This window comes from Antedon mediterranea, chromosome 6 (assembly GCF_964355755.1).
Source record: "Antedon mediterranea chromosome 6, ecAntMedi1.1, whole genome shotgun sequence".
Lineage (NCBI taxonomy): Eukaryota > Metazoa > Echinodermata > Crinoidea > Comatulida > Antedonidae > Antedon > Antedon mediterranea.
In genome coordinates, this window is record NC_092675.1 from 19,526,901 (window position 1) to 19,539,290 (window position 12,390).

Below are 12,390 nucleotides of genomic sequence, written 5' to 3' on the forward strand. Positions count from 1 at the left end.
ACACTCATGTTTCTTTTAATCTAATTAATTAATCTATGTTTTATTAGAATGTACAACTGTATTATTTGATGTGTGTGGACAATTTAATAAAACAAACAAACTACAGTATTTAGACTTCCAGAATGGTACATTTGTTTCAAGTTTTTACCATTGTACTGTACTATTAAAAATGAATTTTAAATGAATAAATGTCTTACATATTTACAATGTTGAGTCATCATCATCAACATTATATTCCAATTCTTCTATCTTCAGATCGTCCTCTTTTTCTGTTTGATAAAAGTTCTGGTTTTCGATGTCATCAACACACCCGTGAACAATTCTTACACATGACGTTGTAGTCACAGTAGTTTCATGTCGAGGTTGCGCGATGGGTGGTGTTGAATGCATAGATGTGTTAAAGTTACGTGAATCTCGATGCGCCCTTCGTGATTTTCTGTGAGAATGCCGTCTTGAGGACCGTCTTGTCTGTTGAGAAAATTGAAAAATATTTAATTGAAGAATAATAAAAACCTGCTGTTAAATTGTACAAAAGCTAAAAATGAGAAAATAAATATTTAATATTATTAACTTACTCTGTAATCCTTCGGCAACCTGTTTTCCACCACTACTTCTGGTCGTAAAATTTCAACGTGCTCTTCATGCATCTGCCGCCGTCTATTATCACGCATTCCAGACACGGACATACCGGTGAAGTCACGGTTTTTATCATATTGACGTGTGATGTAATTGTGTTCTGGCACTGGCGATGGTGGAGGGGATGGAGTGCTTAGTCTTGTGGCTTGGTGGTGCGGTCGAACCTCAGCATCAGGTCCTATTATAGATAATATGACTGGGAAAAGCACAAGTCCATTCAACAGGCCAATAACCACAAGTGCTGACATGACTTCGAAAAAGTACCTATAAAATACAAAGAAATAACCAATAATGATTAATTGATGAATATTAGTATGTATAACATATATATTACAGTATTATCAATTATAAAGGTGATCATCAACCGGAATACAGTAATAAAAACTAAAAAATCATAATTGTCCAAATTCCATACTTTTTAATTATACCAAATCAATTGCATATTAAATTACCTCTGCATGAATTGGTATGCTTTGAAATAAAAGTAAAAATGTCATCATAGTTATGATAGGATGTTGGAGAAAATCCAGATACAAGGGTATAACCTGACAATTTCAGTAAACACTGAAGAATCTTATTTTCTAAATAAACAAAGCCTGAAGCCAAATTCCACAGCTTCTATGCTACTGATGTGAGCATACATAGACAGAAAACACTACACAACAGCCATCAGCCAAAGAACGTTTTCTTAGCAAATTGCCTGCTTCGGGATGCTTCACTAATTGCTAAAAAATCACGAAGCATTCTACTCTTTTTTATGTAAACGCTAAAAGTGTAGCTAAAGGGTGTAATAAGATTTGTCAAATTTCCATCAATGTAAAATCTGATGTGGTTTACAAAATGGAAAGGATTTTATGCATGTGCATTCACATTAAAAGGAGGTCAGGTCCTAGGCCTTGTTAACGGCGGGTCAGAGGTTAAGGCGTTTCTTTTATGCAGGTCACGATTCAGCAGGCGTTAAATCAGTTTCATTTGAAGATATGACAGATAGATTTATTCATTGTTAACAAAAAGAATTTACACACATCAACACAAAAGCAAACAAAATCTTGTATAAATAAACTTTTCCTACATCTGCGACATACTCATAAATCTACACATTTTTATATACTTTTTTTTTTTCCAAACAGAAGCATAGGCCATCATCAAATAAAGGCTGCCGGTGACAAGTGGTCTTGTGTGTCCTGCTAACTACAACAATATATCCATTTTTAAAGAAAATGTATATTAAGGGTACAGTAGTATTAAGATTAACAAGTTTTGACTAAAAATAGATCTCTGCAGGCGCCGAGGTTCCTTGTGAAAAATTAATATCAGGGAACTATTATATAAATGCTAATAATTATTAAGGCAAGCTACAACTAAACATAATAAAATACATAAAACAACAAATACATTAAAATCTTAAATATATTATTATATTAAATATATAAAATAATATTGCTTACATCACAACAATTTCAAAATCTGAACGGGCAAGCAGAACAACACCTAGCAAAGTTGAAATACCGCCATCAAGAACTGGAGAGAAAGTACTTGCCAATGCCATGGAAACGCGTCGATCATGATCTCCAATTGAAGTCAGAAAAGCCTACAAAAGATTTAACAAAAAGACTTAATATTGATGCAAATATGAGAAATAATTGATAGAAAATAATGATTAGTATACAGAGCAAGAAATAATTCTCTAAATTGTGACTCTATGATAACAGAAATCTCTGTTAAAATTATTTAATTTCCCCATCGTATACATTTGAAATACTAAAACCACACCAAGTAATATTGTAATCCACAAAAGAAAACAGAACAACGAGAAAACCATCTTCACTTAACTTATCATACCTGTCGTCAACACACTCATCAAACCCTATATCAACAACAACCACTCAAACTGAAGACAAAAACGATGATCTCAACATAGTTTGCAGAATCTAACCAAAGTAAACAAAATGAACTTACATAGAGTGTGTGTACAGTGAACTCTACTCCAAATCCGACTGATATTATGAGTGTTACTGCAGGGATGGCGCTCATCTTTACGCCAATGAAGCCCATAAAACCAAACAGTTCTACCGTAATCATTAAAAGTACCAAGACCTAAGATATAGAAAGGAATTATTAAATTATGTATTAAATATAAAAAGAAGACTCAAGTGGTCTTAATCTTCCAAAAATGAGATACCATGATTAAATTTTACTATTTATTTTATATGCAAAATCATACTTTGAATAAATAAAATAAGTTTAACTTACCAGAAGAAATGCAGCCCATGGATTGAAGAGAAGCACACCTATGATGATGAAAGTTGATGTAAACACACACACGAGCGATAACAACAGGTAGTGACGAAGCTTGATGTACTGCTCCCAGAATGTGAAAGGAATACCACTTGGATAATTAGGAATTCCCTTTGCGGCATAACGTTCAGATATGTTGCGTACCTCTTTTATCAGGCGAATGTAATCTTCTGTAGTGTAGACATCATGAACGTAGAAAGGCAACTGTGTGTAGTTCAATTCTTTGGCAGCAGCAACTAAAAACATAAAATATTAAAATAAATAATTTGTAACAAATCATTCTCTGCATCATCTTATTTTTTTATTATTTTAAAAATATTTCATGGACTCTTTTTTGTGTAAAGCGCTTAGAAACATTTGTATTCTGACATTGCTATATAAGAGTAAGACAACCATTATCATCATTTTATTTGTAAAGGCATTTAAAGTTAAATTGGAAGCTGCATGTACAAACATAAGACTCATAGTCTAGTAATTTTTGCAGCCATGATCAATATCAGATACCAATTCAATATATAAATAAAAACAACAAAATCTACACAAACATACCATTTGATTTACAATATTTTTCAAGCGTATGAGATGCAATTGGTGGAACAGATGGATGAATTGCTCCTTGAGACACTTCATACGACATCGCATCTATGTTAACCCACGCTGTCAGATAGTTGTAGAAAGCTTTTGGGTTGATTATACCTTCACTGTCCACCAACCGTTGAGTATGAAACTAATAAGTATAAAAGTATTACCTCATTATCATCTGCTTTAGTTGACTGTATATTTGTAAAGATTAATCAATGGTTAACTACAGTAGTAGTATTATAGACTCGGAGGGTGTGAAGACATCTACTAAGCCGCGTCTATACTATCTAACTTTATGTGACAAAATGTGGACATGATGATATATCACTACAATATTTGGGCATACCACTACCATTTTTGGGCACATCACACGTTTTTTGTCAAACTAGTTTGATAATGTAGACAGAGCTTAAGGATTTACCAACAGCATGCAATAAGGAGCTTTTTATTTGGAGATGAGCAAGGATATACACATAATGTGTATATCATTGCTATGTAAATGGGATCAGATGGTCAACCCAGAGTTAGGAACATCGCACAACACTTGCCCATGTAATTGAAGATGGCTTCCTTACAATATTACTAACTTTATGAATAATTTTGTCAATTTCATTTTATTTAACTGTACTGTTTCTACTGTAGTTTCCAAAAAAATCAAAAGCTCCTATTGCATTTGTCAGTAGTGTCTGCTTTTTGGTTTATATACAGTTTAGTACATTATGTATTTACCAGATCTGTATTTATAGGTCTCAGTACTTCTCCTGTTTGTATTATGAGGTTGTATCCTATCATTCCTTTGTCTGAAGCTGTGACATGACACCCATCTTGTGTCAATGTCCCATTTGCTTTATTCATATCAAAAGCTTCTTGGATATCTAAACATCAATAATAGAAATTAAATCATCTTTATTCATCATATTGTATAAACAGTGTGACATTAATTAAGTTCATCCATGTACATTTACTGTTACATAGCCTTCTGGACTAAGAAAAGTAAATATTTTCTACAATTCAGTAATATGTATTCTCAATCTTTAACATTATTTTAAACAAATACTGTACTGTACTTTCTAGTAACATAAACTTGAAATAGTAGTTTTTGACTGAACTTGCGGAAAGTGTGAGAACTTCCTTATCTTCTGGGTTTTAATTTAGTACATAATTTACTAACTTAATTATAATTTATGGGCTGTTCGTCACACAGAAAAATTTAAAAATACTAATAATAAACTAAAATAGAAAAGTAATACTGAATGTAAACTATACTCACGCAATAACCATTCTCTGAAATAATCCAACCAAAACTTAGGTAAAGATCCATCTGCATTTTTAATGATTTCTGGTATATTGCGAAACTCTTGGTGGTATTCGTAAAGCAACTTCTGATTGTTCGGGTAGTCAAAATCACCCATTGTTACTGCATAAATGTCATAATAACTAAAATATTTCAGCCTAGACTGTAGAAAGTCTTGTTCCCTTGTTCCAGTAGGAACGACATCTGTCAAATCAAGCCCGTCTTCGACCTGCATGACTCCAAATACGCTGACGCCAAGAAAACCAGCAAATATCAATATTACAAAAGCCTGAAAACAAATGATTTACAAGTATTATTTGGTATCGTAAGTACCTCTTAAGACTTAGGGTAGGAATCAACCCTTATTATTGCAAATAAGGAGTGTATATGAAAGCTTGTGACATTGAATATATTTAGGAGAATAAAGCAATAACAGTATGCATACAGTAGTTTTGCGCTGAAAAGTTAATGAGCTACAACATTTCAGACAAGGGGTAGTACGTTTGGTGGAAGGTATTAAGTGACTTTTAGACTGGCTAAACAAATTTAGTATTGGTGAAAAAGTATACGCTGGTTAACCTGTACAACATAAATGATTATAAATGTTAACAAAAAGACAGAAATGGTAAACTCAAACAGTACTATTACTGGAGTAACAATAAATAGTTCAATTTCCCATGTGTAAAATCTATTAAATAATTCTCACCTTTACAAATTTATTCATTAGAAATGGTGCATAATATTTCTTGACAAATCCAGACAATGACCACTGCCAACATTTAAATTTCTTCCTGTTATCTCTCCAACAAGCGACATGCTCATTTACAGAGTCCTGTCTTAATAAAGTCCTTGTGGAGGAAGAACGCACTCCTGTGCGCATGTTAGAAGAATCACGACCATCTGGTGTAGTCGTGCATGTCATCGTAGTTGATGGCTGAACAACAGTGACACAGTGGTCAGATACATTGTCACCAATATGGGTGACGGTCTCCACGGTTGAGTGAAGCGTTATACGCGTTTCCATTGGAGTTTGCTGGTTACGTCTATTCCTGTTTAAGTCTGGGCTATCTGATATTGGGGATGGTTGAATTGTGACAACTCTATTTGCACTTGAACTGTAAAAACCAATAATGAAACACTTAGGGGTAAACATTAAATGGGTATAAGAAATATTGGTAATTAGTTCCTAAACTTGACCCAGTTTCATGGTCATGCAACGTAATTATATTAAGATTAGTACGATATATTTGGAACACATTCTTTTTTAGAAGAGAAATTATCCTAATTAAAGCGGCAATAGATTTCTTAATTTCATAATAAAGCAGATAAATCTATTAAAAAGTTTAATTTTAATTTACTAATTTATAAATAAACATATAGCTCAATTTTACCAATTTAGACATTATCTTCGTATTACCGTAATAGATTGGTATAAATTGTTTCTATGTATAGACTGGTGGTATATCAATTTTGTCACTGTATAGATAATAAATGACGAGTTTAATAGCATTTAATATTATATTAAATAGAGTTTAGCTTAACGGCTTACCTTGTGAGACAGCAGAAGATATCTACCCGTTTTTTATCTCTTCTATCTAAGTCTACGGCTAATATTGCAGGGAAGATGAGGATGACTGATAAAAAGTTGAAAACTACTATGATTGCAAACTGGAAAAGAAAGAACATCCATTATATCAATATTTGAAAATGGAATATACTGTACATAATTTTAATAATAGAATTCTAAATTAATATGCTGAAAGTTTAAAAAAATAAACAGTAGGATTCTAAAAACAATTATTAATAACAATATTATTATTCGAACAATACGATAATCAAAATTATGTTTGTTTTTCTTTTTAGTAAAAATACATTATCTTTAATTTGTTAAGTTACATATAATATTCTATTATCAACTGTAAAGTACACAATATTAGGTCATATGCAACCAAACAAAAGTTCTTTATTATTTCAATAAATTCTTGGATGATGTTTGGCATATTGAAAAAGTGCATATCATAGATTTAATTTCTATATGATAATAAAATGAAGACATTCTTGTACAAGAGTGATGTGTGGCCATAATGTGAATTGCAATTTGATCCTATCAAGTTAGCATTATCTGGCAAGGTTATGATCCAATGCACCCCAGGCCCTGAACTAGCATAACAATCATCAAGATTGGAACAGGCTATCTCTGTTAAATTTTCTTTAATGTAAAAAAAAAATGTCATGCATACACATGTATTCTGATTCTGGAATATATCACAGTGATGTAGCCACAAGAAATACATTTTTTTCAAGAAAAAAAGTTTACGTATTTTTTTTTTTTTAACATTCGTATTTAATGTTATATCTTGGGGTGGGTCAAACTTAAAGTCTTTCTGACTTATATGACCCCCCCCCCCCCCACATGGTTACTTCATTGTATTTATTATCCTGTATGTTATTGTGTATTGTGGAAATAAATTGAATCTCAGTTCAAGCCATTGTGTTGTCACAGGCCTCTGTGAAAAAGTGGTCAACTTTCATTACTAGTAGATTATTTATTTTGTTTCCATTTCGTGGCCAATACATGTATGGGGTAAGTGAAAAAAACATGAACAAATCTTACTTGAATACAAAGAGATCTAAGGGCTGGTATTGGAATTATAGCAGCTAGAAGAAATGCACCCATGTTGTTGAGTGATGTCATAAAGACACACACACCGGTCCTTTTCAGCAGTTCACCTGTTTTGATCTAGTAAGAAACAAAAATGAAAAATTAAAATACATTTTTTAATAATAGTACGTTACCATATATATCTAATTTATTTTATAATAAAGCACATAATTATGATAAAGGCTGGAAGACAAGTTTTTTTTTATAAGACACTTCTGAAGCAACTTACTACCGATAGATGATAGTTCAGCACAAAGAAGTTTCTTCTAAACTTTTAAACACAGTCTAGTCTAAGCTTAGACATTTTTATTTTTTCTTCTGAACTACTGTATGACAAACAATTTACTAACAACCAATTTATAATGCTTTTTTTTTTCTTTCAGCCATAGTTATATTAATTTAATTGGGATTTCATAAAAATGTTTCAAGTCAAGAAAGACTTTTTCATCACTCTAAAATTTGAGAACTGCGAGGTTAATTAAATACATAAATATTTTCTGAGCTGATACCACCTGGGGAGTTGCAAAAAACTCTAGCAATCACCTTATGAGTAAGTTGACTTACAAATATTTATACCAACACCCTATCAACATAAACAGCCTTTCACAGAAATCCTAACAACTTCAAGTTATTTATGATAGTGCCTAGCTTTGTATATGTGAGTGCAACAGACATATAACAAACATAATGGGCTATATATAATATAAACAAACACAATAAAATACACAACATTCTTTTAGAGTTGGGAATCTGTGTATTCTTTCCCAAGATTTTTTTTATGGTTTAAACTTTTGTAAAAGACCCAGAAACATTTTTACACTAGTTAAAATGTATTATATTGCCTATTTTTATCTGATCTCATTTTCATTCATTTCATATCTTCTTATCTTTTTCAGCTGCAATGTACTCTATAATATCATTTTTCAATGTGTATGTAACCAAATTGTAAATTATCTTTCATTTTAACTGCATTTTATATTTTTCAAACAAATGTCATTTTATTTATTTTTAAATTAAATGCATTTTAAAATGAGTATATAATAAAGGAAAGATTTTTTTTACAACTTTTATCAAAAACAAAAATGAAATATAAAATTCTCAATCAAAACAATAAAAAAAAAGTATAGGCTTTTATTAATTACTTTTTAATATATACAGAATTTATTTCCACATAATTTGTAATATTTTTCCCAGGTACTGTACAGTATGTTCTTAACCGAGTTATTACAGTGGACTATTTTGGCTGCAAATAGTACATCTGAAATTGTAGGGGACGATACGATATTACTACAGCTGCTGCTACCAATAGGAAATAATAGCAGCACAAAGGGTGAAAGAAAACTGAGAACACAGCGTCATGTAGACCAGGAGAGCTCACAAACACTCAAACATATGGCCAGTTGGAGATATATATATATCCCCCTAATATGATTATCAATAAATCAATTTAGTAAACCATTAAACCACAGTTCCTGAACTACTGAACTTAATTTTTATATAATAAATGGTATTTTGGTAAAAATATTTTATTATAGGATTGCATGTCTACTACATTACAGCTTGTGTTCGGTTTTCAAGAGTGCCTGTAGATATTTATGATTGGCCAATCAGAAAGCTCCTACAAAAGTTAGAAACTGAGAACCAATCAAACGCTTTGGTCTGTATGAGGTTGTGAAATTTGGCTGGATCCCATGCATAACTGGAGCATGCCAAATATTTAGACCACCCACTAAGATTTCCCTACTAGCTAAGAATATAATCTTGGGTGGTAGGTTGGCCAATTTTAGCTTTACATTTATGAAATCATTGCATGCTCAGTTCATTTTTGTTTGTGTTACTTATAAGTTATGATTGGCCTCTCTGGGCAACCTCAAAAATAGATGCATTTTGTTTGGTTTGATTATTTTACTAATATTCACAAATTGCAAAACTCCTCTAAATACAAAATAATATGCCCAACATTTATTGATAAGTGACCTAAAATGGAAATTCTCTTTTGAGCTACTTAATTTATACAGTTGAATCATTCACAAGATATTAAAAATGGTTGGGATTGATAATTATTGGAAATCTATTGTGAGAACCTACTATTTTAAATAGGTTACACAATAATTATTTAAATGTTCACAAAATTGTTACAGAGTAAAGTATAATTTTATAAAGTTGTTAGCACTACATTTTAAAAATTAACTCTATACTTTTTATATCTTGCTTAAAATCAATTAATATTTATTATAAACTATTTTAAACATTAATCAACAAATATTTTTTCTTAATATAGTAAGATTAAGAATCTGCTTAATAAATTTGTTTTGAAATAAAAGTAGGCTATAATTAGTTTGATTTCAAATAAATTGATTATCTTATTACTCAAGTTTGTTAAATTGTACGTTAACATGTTTTATTTTAAATATTAACTGAGTTTGTTGTCATAATTTACCAATTTTTTAAATGAAAATTAATTTATAAAGTTTTGTTAATATCGATAGATTATCAAATTTATTATTACCATTATCGATTTTTAGGTAAATGGGTTAGGGTTTGTTGTTTATTCTTTTATTCAATTCAAAAATGTTAATTTATCAAATTGTGTTGTTGGCAAATATCCTTGAAGATGAAGCATAAGTTGATATGGTAGGCACCATCTGCCATTAGCAATCAACACTACACACAATTCAATAAGACCATGCCTGCCAGTTGCCTTATTATAGACCCCACCTTGAGGCGGCATCAGACTCATTTTAATATAGTTAGAGCACAGTATTAGTCTACAGGCAATAGTATACCACTTTAGTAATCATGTCTTATAATATCATGCAACTCTCTATGTGAACGCTATAAAATTGCGGATATAAAAAACAGACTATTATATAATTAGTTTTTAAATAAATTCTTTTCAATTGTCAAAAAGTTACAATAAAATATTACAGTGGGAATGGGACAACCAAGCAATGTACCGAATCATGTCATCTAAATACAATTATGTCATATGTTTTAATTTTATGAATCCAAATATAGATTGTTTATATATTAATTGGCTAGGCACACTACTACACCATTTTTAATACTGTTTGGAGCCATTTTTGCCAGTAAATGACAGGCTTTTGGAGAACACTGGATGACAGATACTGTACCATTTAGAAAAGTATAACATCCATTTTAAAATTAAAATATCAAAACTATAATTTATATTAAAATTATAAGAATATTTTTTTAAATAGACCACACACTATAAAAGCTGGTGATTAAAAAAAATTGAAAAAAAGCACAAGTGTTAGCATACTAGACTTAATTTCACACTTGATTGGTAACTATGTTTCTAGGGGATTAAATGTTCAAATTCATGGGTCATAGTAGCATACAGATAATGCCAGTTTAGCACAAAGAATTTTCTTGTAAACTTCATTATAAGAAAAACCAAAAGAGTCATGCACATGTACACTGTCAAGCAACCAAGTATAATTTGCATACTATTATACACAAGATGCATACTTTGAAAACTTTTCAATGGCAAAGAATGACATTATAAAGACTTTACAACAATTTCTGTCGATTTCAATCGTCCAACTATTTGCAAATCGTCAAACTATTTGCGTCATATCAAAATGAGGCCTTTCTCATAAATAAACTGTTTTTAGTTTTTATTGAACACATAATGAGCTTATATTAATGGTGAAATAAATACTGTATACCCGACTGTATAAGAATATATAAAGCACATAAGGCTTACCAGGGTGGGCATTTCTGCTGGTAGTGATGCTGAGGAGTGCACAAGTAGAAACATATCATCAACTCCTAACCCCAATGCTAAAAATGGAAGCACCTGAAAAATATATTAACATTTAAAGATTAATCATAAACATAAATAAATTATGAAAAATGAATTTGACAGGTAGTTCATAAATTGAATTAATTTGTAGTAATAATGTTGATCAAATATCCTGATGAAATCAAACTAGCCAACATCAATCCTCCGAGAAACAAGTCAATCATGACAAATGTCACATGACGACATTTATGGTGAAGGAAACTGACAAGCTAGCCAATTATCAAGCAGGTAAAAAATGAGTTTTATATGCACTCTTTACTCATGTTACACTGTCTATACTCCCTTGGGTACAATGTCCTATCAAATGACACTGCCCACCATAGCTGTCCCTCTACAACCTTGCTACTCTTGTCCCCATTTGTGTAAGTTCACAGTCAAAGCTATGTGTTTCATTGTCTGTACTTTCATAAATAAAGGTTTGCCCCTACTTTGCACCAGCTAATAACATTTTCACAATTTATTACATGTAACACAGTGACATATATTTATTTCAATGGTAAGGGAAAAATAAAGAATGATAAAGTACCAAACTTCTTGTGAACAAGTATTTTATACTTTGAAATATATCACTACAATTTATGGCCCAGTCTATGGCACATTCTGGGAGAGGGAAATTAAAGTGGCAATTAGAGGTAAAGAACAGAACAATAATTTTACCATACAACTTTAGGTTTATGTAAAAGGTGTCAAGTTCTTATTAAAATTAATAACAATAAATTTTACGTATCAAATTACAATTACACAAGTCTACCTATATGCATATAATGTGTTATGCACGTACACCTCATTTAAATGTGGTCTATTGAAACTAATTTATATGTTTATAAGTATTAATGGAAAATACACCCAAAATGTAAGTAAACATTTAATTGTTTTAACTGTTTTTTTTTAACTTGCCAACTATTATGGATATGGTAGATTTTTTTCAATGATTTTACAAGTTGAAGGACCAATTCCACATACTGTGGACTTTAACATTGACATGTTATGATACAGTATACAATAGCTATTATAGCATAATTTCATATTTTTTTCATGTCATTTAATTCCATTATGTAGGTCGCTTACATTAATCATGACCCAAATGCA

General features: G+C 31.0%; 1 protein-coding gene across 1 annotated transcript in view; it reads right to left on the bottom strand.

Annotated features, from left to right (window-relative positions):
* LOC140051072 (protein patched homolog 1-like) overlaps positions 1-12,390 on the bottom strand; it is a 33,763-nt gene that overhangs the window by 3,780 nt on the left and 17,593 nt on the right. The window contains exons 13-24 of the mRNA XM_072096161.1: positions 11,203-11,295; positions 7,425-7,550; positions 6,360-6,478; positions 5,517-5,925; positions 4,787-5,099; positions 4,246-4,391; positions 3,484-3,661; positions 2,890-3,170; positions 2,596-2,733; positions 2,085-2,227; positions 576-900; positions 198-468 (exon numbers count right to left, since the gene is read on the bottom strand). Of these exons, the coding sequence (XP_071952262.1) occupies positions 202-468; positions 576-900; positions 2,085-2,227; positions 2,596-2,733; positions 2,890-3,170; positions 3,484-3,661; positions 4,246-4,391; positions 4,787-5,099; positions 5,517-5,925; positions 6,360-6,478; positions 7,425-7,550; positions 11,203-11,295 (2,538 nt within the window). The 3' untranslated portion in view covers positions 198-201. The remainder of the gene's footprint in view (positions 1-197; positions 469-575; positions 901-2,084; positions 2,228-2,595; positions 2,734-2,889; positions 3,171-3,483; positions 3,662-4,245; positions 4,392-4,786; positions 5,100-5,516; positions 5,926-6,359; positions 6,479-7,424; positions 7,551-11,202; positions 11,296-12,390) is intronic.